Raw genomic sequence first — 10,885 nt, 5'->3', positions numbered from 1 at the left:
AGTGATCTTTATTTACTAGAATTAATTTTACCCATGCTTTAGCCTCCATAGAGTTAGACTGTGGCACTTAGCGACAGCTCTGAATAAGTGGTAGTGTAGTCCTGCACAGCCTTACCGGGAGCTCTGGGAGCGATTGTGTTTTAGGAGGCGCAATCCTTAAACTGTGATTGTCCCTGGCCCTTTCATGGTAAGCAAGGAGGACAGACTATGTATGTCTTCTTTCTCTCCCACACACTTGTGCTAGGGCGAGGGGAATCCTGGCACATGGAGAGCAGGAATGCTATAGTATCTTGTACAGCTGACTCTTCCACATGGCAAAATACTATCAGAGAGCTCAGAGTTACTTAGTACACTGCACTGATTGGAGTTGTGCATGAAAGATCTGAAGCTTCTGTATCTCATTAAATGCAATTATCCACCTCAGATGAATTTCCCAGAGTGAAAAACAATGCAGAACTTGATCAAAAAAAAAAAATCCAACCAAACGAAAAGGAACTTTCCAAATGTATATCGTCTTAAGGGATTTGCAAATGTTGGTAGATGCTTTTGAAGGCAGTCTGGGAATTGTAATAAATTCCTTCCTGAGAAGTCACTGGCCCCATGAACAAAAGAGAACATTGCTTTAGGCCATTAAAGTTGGCACAGAACACAAAGTATTCTAGGGCACAGAGCAGGAGGGGGAAAAAAATCACTCATCCTTAGTCCAAGGTTCAAGGGATTTTTTCCAACAACCACCTGTTATATATAAAGGATGACATATGTTATAAATTGCTGAGCATTGTGTTGTACTGTACTATATATCACTCTGTTACTCCAAGACACTTTCTTAGTTCAGCTGCCTTTTTTTCCATCTGTTGAATGTTCCAGTGCCACTGTCTTCTGTTCGACTGGAGTTTGTTCAGTTGACAATGCAAACGTTTTAGAATAGCATCACTTCTTTTATTCTGTACCTAATAAAATAGAATAAATACATCTGAGGGCTGTTTGCAGGTAACAAATGAAACACAAAGATTCAGACTAATGTAGCTGGCAGGGTCTACGGTCAGGAAAACTGCACTGCTCTGGCAAATGTTGATTTGTACAGAAAAGACTATAGACGATACAAAGAGTAGAGGGTGAAGATACTTTTTAATTCCTCAAAAACTGGATTTGACTGTAACTTAGGTTACTAGAGAAATAAGTTAGATCAGCGGGTCTCAAACTGTGGGTCAGGACCCCAAAGTGGGTCATGGCCCTATTTTAATGAGGCCGCCAGGCCCAGCATTAGATATGCAGGGACGCAGCGCTAAAGCTGAAGCCTAGTTCCAGCACCACCTGGGGGGACAGGGCTCAGGCTGTGGCCCCCTCTCCACCCCACCCTGGGCACCAGGGCTTGGGCTGTAGTAACTTTGTTGTCAGAAGGGGCTCATGGTGCAATGAAGTTTGGGTACGCCTGAGTTAGATGATCTCTTTATAGTCTCCAATATTCATATTATACAACCAACCAAATGCTTTGCTGACTTTGGCCTAGGAGTTCTCCATCCAAACACCTCATAGACCAAGGCATTTGCCTTGTGGAACTTTCTCGACTTTTAACAAAAAAGGATACCCTCAAAGGGGATGTGTGTGTGTGTGTGTGTGTGTGTGTGTGTGTGCGTGCTTTGTGTTTTAGGGTGGTTTTTTTTCAGATTCCCCTTTCCTCTGAGACCTACAGAGCTCACAGTCCAAATAACTTAAAGAAAATGGAAAGTAACCCCAGGATCAGAGTTAATCTTCAGCCCACAACAGTCATAAATTAAATATTAACTGACTGGAATATAAAGGGCATTAATTACATTTATTCTGATAACCTAATGTTTTACAAAGTGCTTTCAGATGACCTAAAACTTCTTCTCTATCTTTCTCAGACGGATTTTGTCATGATAATAAAGTCTGTTTTCAGATGCCGAAGAACAGAGAGTTGACCTAGGGTCTTAAAATGGTTGTGTTTTAGTTTTCAGTTTAAGAATTTTCTCCTGTTCCTTGTAATCTGAAAAAATTCCCCTCTCTCCCTTCCATATTGTAGTGCTCTATTGAGCTAGTCTCAAATCTGTTCAAAACCTTTATATTATCAGGCTTTGAATCAGATCATTACATTTTATGGCATTTAATTTGCCTAATGAGACAAAGGATATGAAAGTCTGAGGCTCAACACCTCTCAGATGTACTTTTGAATATCACTCAACTATTTAAACAGATAACTTCATAACGATTAATAATACTGTCTGGGCAGATAGCAAATTACGAGTAGTCGTGCTCTCTCTACTTTACAACCAGCTCAAATTTTGAAGGTGCTCAGGAAGGCCATTTTCTTGGTGCAATTGATTCTTCCATTGGTTAGATATCAGGTACCATAGGGCAAGCAATGAACAGTCAAGACAGAAACAAGTAGTAAACTGTTTTAGGTAAATTGTGCATACTATCCCATTGCAGACTCTTTTTTAAAATTCCCAATATTACCTCCTTTCCCCAAACATCTTAAACTTGACACCTATAAAGAGCAACTTCTAGAAACAGCAAGTGTTACAAGTTCAGCAATCTCTTCATTCACTTTCAGAAGAAGGCAAAAGAGAAGTGATCGACATTATTCTAAGATCTCATGGCTGAATTCCTTCCTAGAACGTTGCGGAGGAAAATGCTGATGACTAAAATGTTTCCCTTGCTCTCAAAAATTCAAATATCAGCTCTCAAGGTTAGATGAGTTCTACCAATATTAAATATTCTTCAGGATTTGAGTCTAATGGTGTTATCATTGGTTAATGTATATGCTTGGATATGTAGCAACCTGTTTAGTAAAATATTTTACAACTTCAGCTACAATTTGTCTATTCTGTCATATGACTGTAATTATATTCTAGTCAAATAACTCTAAACCTTACCTCAATCTCTTTTCTAAGTTTAGCATGCACTTTTTTCTCTTCTTCAAGCAATTTTTTCTTTTCATTGATAGACTCTTTTACCATAGTAACTTCCTCTATTAAATGTGTAATTTCTTCCTGAAGATACAAGTGGGAATGAAAAACAAAAAAACCCCAAACCTCATTTGTAAAACAAAGATAACTCTAGCACAAATGGTTTACCTTCTGTAATGTCATTTTAACAATCTGTTTGCATAAGCATTGACTTTAGCTAAAGAAATAAGTTCAACAATTTAAAAGTTTGACTTAAATATACTTCCTGCCTACCTAGCAAATCATATGTATTGATATAGTTACAAAAACTACATAGTAATATTGCTCAGGGACATGACTACAGCTACAGGGATGCAACAATTTGAATTTATCTAGCACACGATTGCAAAAGTATTTAGAAGTGTGCATATATACAAGACTAATAGTCAACTTTAAAAATTCAGTCATGGGGAATAATGTGCATAATATGTGAACTACATTCTCCTCCCATGTGAAATCTAATGCTAATGGAATTATGGCTATTCTGTTTATCAAAGTGTAAGCAGGGAATGAGCTCTCCCCTGACATCTAGTGATGAGCTGGGGGAAAAAGACTTGAGGACCCCACTGTATTTATATGAACACACCTACTCTGCCTCGGTGTTCAGCAGACAAACTGTGTTGCCAAAGTGATCAGTTTTGGCTGGTGTTGGGTTACAAATCACTTTAGCATTGAGTGCAGGGGTAAAGAAATGTTATCCTTATTGTAACGGACAGCAGAACTGTGCTTAGCACGTGCTGATTGAGGGAGTCACCCTCAACTGAACTGCACTTGCTAAGCAGCGGATAGAGATGCCAAATCTCAATGAAAGGGGAGAGGGAGTGGGGACAGTTGTTCTTACTGGTGGCGTGGGTTCTTTCTAAGTGTCTTAGATGCTATTTGACACTCCCCTCCCCACTTTTTAAAGACAGAGCTGATTAAATTCAGTTGAGAGTCTTTTGATTTTTTAAGCGATTGCTACAGCTGAAGTCTCTGAAAACCAGTTCTAAATGCTAATCCTTAGGCCAGGTCTACACTACAGTGGCACAGTTGTGCCCATGCTGCATTTTAAGTGTAGACCTGCTCTTAGACCTGCTGTGGGGCAGCATTTCAGCAAAACAGCCTGCAGTAGCTGTGAGATTCCCCATGAATTACTGAAATCACTGAGAGCTGGGTTAGGTGGTGGGACCTCAAGACATAGTGTCTCAGAGGTTACAGCAGAGCTACAGGTGGCAGCAGAGAAAGCGATGGTGTAGCGGCCAATGGGGGTAGAGCGAACGGCAGTGCAGTGACGGCAGCGGGCAGGGATACAGAGCGAACGGCGACAGCTGTGAGCCAATTGCAGTGGCTATGGCTCTAGGTCTTTGCTGAAAAAGGACAGCAACTGCGAGTGGGGTGCAGTGGAGGGAGAGAGGAGTGGCTTGTTAAAGGAACACTTGTTTGTGGGACTTTCACACTGTCAGGTGAGAACCTGGGGCGAAGGACACTGCCCAGTGTACTCTGGGGTGGGATGATCACATGATCACCTGCTTTTGAATATGGTTGTGGTGTTTTCCCAAACTAATGCTTGGCTCCTTTTCCCTTTTAATAAAAGTTCTTGTTTGTTATACATAGATTCAGTGCTTGAGACTGCGGACGTATTGCCTCTTAAAGGCGCCTGGAGGTGGTGTTCAATTTTCCCAGATTACTGGGTGGGGGTTCAAGCCAGTTCTGTTTTATAGCGTTAAGATAAACCCCTAAATAGTGAACCTGGCCCTTGTTGCTGCCGACTCCACCTGGTAGAAGGGTCACATTTGTAAATGGATTTACATGTAATAAATCATTTCTCATTTATTGTAATTTTCTATGATAATGCTCAAATAGCAATGTCGCCTACATAACTAAATGATTTCTAATAAAAAAAACTGGTTTCTATACAGAGTTCATTCTCAGAGAAGAAAGAGGGGATTACAACAAGATAAAACCTTCATTCTACATAGGCTTTTTATTGTAGAAAAGCCACATGGAATTTAAAGTATATGCAATCACAAGCGACAGAATGAAAGCAGAACAATTAATAGGGTATACAGGCAGCAAACAGACAGCATATCTTCCATGTTCCTCTTTATAGCACCAGATGTGAATATAGATGTATATATACATTTACATAAACCTTAAATTCTAAGGTTCACTGCGGTTCGCTGTCCCAGGCCAATGGGGGCTTCAGGAAGCGGCGCGAGCAAAGGATGTGCTGGCCGCGGCTTCCCGCCACCCCCATTGGCCTGGGACGGCGAACCGTGGCCAGTGGGAGCCACGATCGGCCGAACCTGCCGACGCAGCAGGTAAACAAACTGGCCCGGCCCACCAGGGTGCTTACCCTGGCGAGCAGCGTGCCAGAGGTTGCCAACCCCTGCTATAGTGCATATAATCACTTGATCACCTATGTAATATACACTTTTGCCACTATAGATCTTGGGGGGGGGCGTACAGATTATGGCATATTTGAACAATTGTAAAAGTTCAATGCCATTTATGTAAGAAAGAGACACTAAACCCTGAACAAACTTAGCCCTTACATAAGCAAGTGCAACCCCATTGTAGTCAGTATGAGACATAACCTTCCTATGACAAGTCTTAATTTTGTCCATTAATCTTGTTGCAAGACTTGGTTTATTATGATAATTTGTTTTTTTCAGTCTGAGAGCTGTAGGTTTAATCTAATCTCACATTACTGTTATAGTAGTGTAACTCCATTCTCCAGTGAAGTTACTTCTGATTTATGCCAGTGTAAATTACATCAGAATTAGACTCTGTGATTCTAAGACAATTTCAAATATGAAGTTACTTAGTTTTCCTCTATAGCTGTACATTTTTTCAGCTCAGACTGCTTTAACTTTTACAAATGTAATAAAGCATTAAAATTACACACACACACACACACACACACACACACACACACAATTGCTGGAGATTATACATATCAAAATTGATGTTTTTTCTCCTTCTCCCTTCTTCTGTCATCTTTTCTCACCCCTTCACCTTCTGTTCTCACATAGCTCAAGTACAATTTGTTACCAACTAAACACTGTGCTGTTCGCTGACAGTAGTAATGTAGTAACATTTACAGGGATATACAGTGTGTATTCTGAAAAGTGTATATGTAGGTTTATCCAAGACCTTGCAGTATCCTACAAATAACAGTGGAGGCAACTGATGCATTTTAGCTGACAGCACTGTAGTTTTTTCACAGCCAAGTTAATGTTATTATATCAGGTGAACTTAGCTTTTGGAATCAAACATCAAGAATAGTGGCTGGTACCATTTTTACTATAAACTAAGATCACCATTTACTCTATCTAGCTTGGGCAATGAACCCAGATATTACACATTTCCACACACCATAGCAAGCACTGCAAAGCTAGACCAGATTATTATTTAAAATTGTAAAATATTTTTGTACACAATAGGAAAGGTATTTAGAAACAGAAACATCTGACCTGCACTTGTTTTATAACTTGTCCTTCAGGATTCTGGAGGTCATTCATTAATTCTTCTTTCTTTGTCTTTAGCTCTTTAACCATGTCTTGTTTTTTAGCAAGTTCGAGCATAACTGGCATTTTGCTTTCTGCTTCCCAATAACGCTCTTTATGAGCCATTATTTTCTCATGATATGCACCATTTCTTGCAAGCATCATCTCAAATTCTTCTTGTGCTGCTTCCGTGTCAAGTTTCAGCTTTATCTTTTCAGCATATAGGGATCTGACTTGGGACTCCAGACTTTCACAGTGATATTTTGTAGTTTCTATGTCATCATCTTGCTGATAAATTTGCCTTTCTGCTGCCTTTGTTTCTAATAAAGCAGACTCCATTTGTTTTTCAAGTTCTTGAAGCTCAGCCTGTAAAATATTGTAATATTCTCCTATCAGTGGAAAGCCAATGTTTGGGAGTATAGCAGCAAGCTATTGAAACAATATCATCTACATTTAGTTAACAGAATTCGTTCTTTTCATTTAATACAGAACACACAATAAAGAAATCTATGCAACTTAAAAATAGTTTGAATCGAAGAGATCACCAGAGTTCCATTTCCTAAAATCATCACCAAGAGACATGATAGGTGATAATATCTGAAGCTTTATCGGATTGGTCTTAAAGATAAGTGTACATGAAATTTGTTATCTTTCAAATGGGTTCAGTTTCCTCATATTCAGATGATGTATAGTGGGATGTGTCAGAGACCCTAACCGTATCAGTCTCCCTAATGTTTTATCTAAACTAGGAGTTTAGGCCAAACTAAAGTCGACTGCTTTTCCTATTGCAGATGCGGGGTAAAATCAGGAGACAACAGACTAAAAGCAAGGTAAAGGTGTCACTCTGCATCTATATTAGGAAAAGTGGCTGAGTTAATTGGGTTTAGCTAACTCAATTCGATCTAGATTCTTACACTGCTCTCATCACCATAATATCTGAGGGCCTTCCAATAATACATTAAGTGACATGAATAACATCTGTCAGGTGTAGTTTGTTCTCTCTTTCTCATGTTCTCCCGAGGGGGAGAATTGCATGTGCAGTGTAAAGTTTTTGTGTGTGTTTTTTTTGGTTTAGGTATGGAGTTTTGTAAAAATGTATGGGCTGCTATGTGTTTATTTTAGGTCAAGGAAGTATGCCTTTCACTTGCAGTGGGAGGTAGTGATGGTCCTTAGTTCCTGTCAACTTATGTTAACTCACATCTTCCTAGCATCAACCACTTTTTCCTAGTCTAGATAAGCCTAAATCTTGTGATCTCCAGGACTTTTAGAAGGTATTTGACTTAGTACCACCTGACATTCCGAGGAAAAAAATAGCAATATACAAAATCACATATTAAATTGATCAAAAACTGGCTAAGTGATTCATCTAAAAAGTAGTTTTAAATGGTGAATTGTCATCCAATGGCTCATCTCTAATGAGATACAACAGGGATCTGCTCTGGGCCCAATGCTATTCAATCTCTTTATCAGTAATCTGGAAGAAAATATAAAATCATCACTGGTAAAGTTTGTTGATGACACAATAATTGGTGGAGAGGTAAATGATGATAAAAACAGATTTCTATAGAGAGATCTCTACAGAGAGATCTCAATTTTGTGGTAAGCTGGGCTTACTCGATCAAAATGTTTTAATATAGCTAAATGCATGGTCATACATTTAGGAACCAAGAATGTAGGGCACATTAATAGGACTATGGGCTGTATTTTGGAAGGCTCAGAAATGGATTTAAGGGTCATGAGGACAACCAACTAAACACTGACTCACCTTGCAATGCAGATGCTAAGAGAGCAAATATGATTCTTAGAAGTATATGCAGGGGAATATCAAGTAGGAGCATGGTATTAACACCATACGCAACATTAGAGAGACTATTACTGGAATACTGTGTCCAGTTCTGGTGTCCACATTTTTAAAAGGATGTTGAAAAATAGTAAAGGGTTCAGAAAAGATCTATGAGAATGATTCAAGGTCTGGAAAATCTGCCTTACACTGAGAGTCTAAAGAAGTGAGATCTGTTTGGTTAATTCAAGAGAAGGTTAAGAGGTGATTTGATTAAGGTCTGTAAGTACCTACATGGGGAGAAGATTTCTGACAATAGAGGGCTCTTTAATTTAGCAGGCAAAGGCATAATGAGATCCGATGGCTGGAAGCTGAAACTAGACAAATTCAGACTAGAAGTAATTCGGAAATATTTAACAGTGAGGGTAATTATCCATTGGAACATCTTATCCAGGGCGCTGGTGGATTTTCTATCACTTTAAATCAAGCTGTAGCTCAGCCAGATTTATGGGCTTGATGTGGGAATCAGTTGATGAAATTCTATGGCCTTTGTTAAGTAAATTATCCTAGCTGATGATAATGGTGCCTTCTGGTCTTAATATCTATGAATAAAACTAGACTGGACTCAGCATTTGACAATATAAAATAAGGAACAATAATGAAATGGTAGTGATTGGCAAAATAACCTACTACTGTATGTCTTTTCCATCTCTGTTTACTCTGATGGTATCAGCAGGAGAGTGCATACCTACTCAAAGGCACACTGACTAGTGAAAATGCTGGAGGGATATCTATGTGGCTACAAGCACTAATGGTCTAAATTAAGTCACGTTGCTGTAAAGTTACTGACTCCACTTACAGTACTGAAGTCTCTAAAGTAAACAGCTGACAAGCTAAACCAAAAAGAATTAACTTAACAACATGTCCAGAAATTGAAGAGCTAATCATGAACACTATCATAAACATGTTCAATTTAGAATGCAGGCATGCTGTTAGGCAGGACTGTTACATGGAGGACCTGGATAACGGTATGAAGAGGGACATCAGCTATGAAGCTGAATTCCTTGACAGGACTAAGGAGAATGACCCTATATTGTTTATATAGAACTTTTTTCAAATCTTAGATTACAAGAGAGAAACTTTCAGTAGAACTGGCATCATCTCTGATCTACCAGCCATCTAGGATCGACAAGTGAAAGGTCCTAATGGCAAAGATCTTGAATTTTGGAGAAGAAACGACTGTTTTATGTGTTTTCTGTGAAATACACATAAGGAAGTAGAGTTAGAGATGTACATACAATCTTAATTTTGGTGTTTCCTGACTTTTGAGTACATAACTATTCAACCTTAACATTAATGCTAGCTTTTGTATGGAATGTTCTAGGTTAAAAAAATTAAGAAACTAAAAGAAAATGAATGAGTGTAATTGTCCAGGACTTTGAAGCTCTGTGGGCTTCCCAAAAGTTGCATATAACCTGTGTAAATATTATAATCTAGAACTATTTGCTGCAACAATATCTCAATATTCTGCTGCATGCCCCTTAGGAAGTCTGCAGGAAGAGGCACCTCTCCTGCAGGTGATAAAAGCTTTAAAGGTATGCCAGACCCAGGTTCCCTCTGGTGAGCCATAAAAATTGTCTGCAGAAATGAATCCCTCTGCCATGTGCCCCAGAAGGTCTAAAGAATCATAGAATATCAGGGTTGGAAGGAACCTCAGGAGGTCATCCAGTCCAACCCCCTGCTCAAAGCAGGACCAATCCCCAGACAGATTTTTGCCCCAGATCCCTAAATGGCCCCCTCAAGGATGGAACTCACTTGATATTCCCCTGCCTATACTTCTAAGAATCATATTTGCTCTCTTAGCATATGCATTACAAGGTGAGTTAGTGTTTAGCTGGTTGTCCTCATGACCCTTAAATCCATTTCTAATCCTTCCAAAATACAGTCCATAATACTATTAACGTGCCCTACATTCTTGGTTCCTTAGAAGATCCAAAGGGGACTCCTCTCCTGTGCAACTTTAGAGCTCCCAAATTGGGGAAGGTGCAGGGGAGCTACTAAGGTAGATAGAGGATTGATAAGGTAATAAAGGAGCCTCTAACTTGTGCACCTAAAAAAAGACGGCAGGAGCCCATCGCTCAGTGGTGATTCTCCTTACTGATTTCAGCAGTACGGATGACTTGCCATTGAGTGTGAAACTTGGAAACTTGCATGGAGACTGAAGAAGTGGGTTTTTTACCCACAAAAGCTTATGGCCAAATAAATCTGTTAATCTTTAAGGTGCCACCGGACTCCTCATTGTTTTTAAGAATGGACTAACTGCCTTAACTTTGAATTAAGATACCCCAGAAAAATAGAGAAATATCAGCTTCCCTTATTCAGAGTAATACTTCCTTGTCTATTGTACTACATTGTAAATCCAACATTCTAAATTAGATCTTACCTGTAACTGAGAAAGAACTATTTTGCTTTTTTCTATTTCGGATGCTTGTGAATGTTGCTGTTCTGCTACTTGTTTTACAACTTCAATTAATGATGGAGAATTTTGCTTAGCCATTTCTAGACAAAAGGGTAGTATTGTAAGAACACAGAATAATATTGTTTTCACATAGTCTAGTTTGATTCTCATGTTAAACAGTTGATAAAGA

General features: G+C 39.1%; 1 protein-coding gene across 1 annotated transcript; it reads right to left on the bottom strand.

The window, feature by feature from the left end:
* Window positions 1-800: 800 nt before the first annotated feature.
* On the bottom strand, window positions 801-10,794 carry LOC112103527 (coiled-coil domain-containing protein 122). The gene is made up of 4 exons (XM_024195358.1): window positions 10,681-10,794; window positions 6,425-6,823; window positions 2,898-3,014; window positions 801-950 (listed from the first exon to the last, which is right to left on the bottom strand). Exons 1-4 carry the CDS (start codon window positions 10,792-10,794, stop codon window positions 801-803), a joined length of 780 nt encoding a protein of 259 aa, XP_024051126.1.
* Window positions 10,795-10,885: the final 91 nt, after the last annotated feature.

Source organism: Terrapene carolina, unplaced genomic scaffold (genome assembly GCF_002925995.2).
Source record: "Terrapene carolina triunguis isolate 2854851 unplaced genomic scaffold, T_m_triunguis-2.0 Scaffold17, whole genome shotgun sequence".
Classification (NCBI taxonomy): domain Eukaryota; kingdom Metazoa; phylum Chordata; order Testudines; family Emydidae; genus Terrapene; species Terrapene triunguis.
The sequence above is the reverse complement of the archived record's forward strand: the minus strand, read 5'-3'. Positions and strand labels throughout refer to the sequence as shown.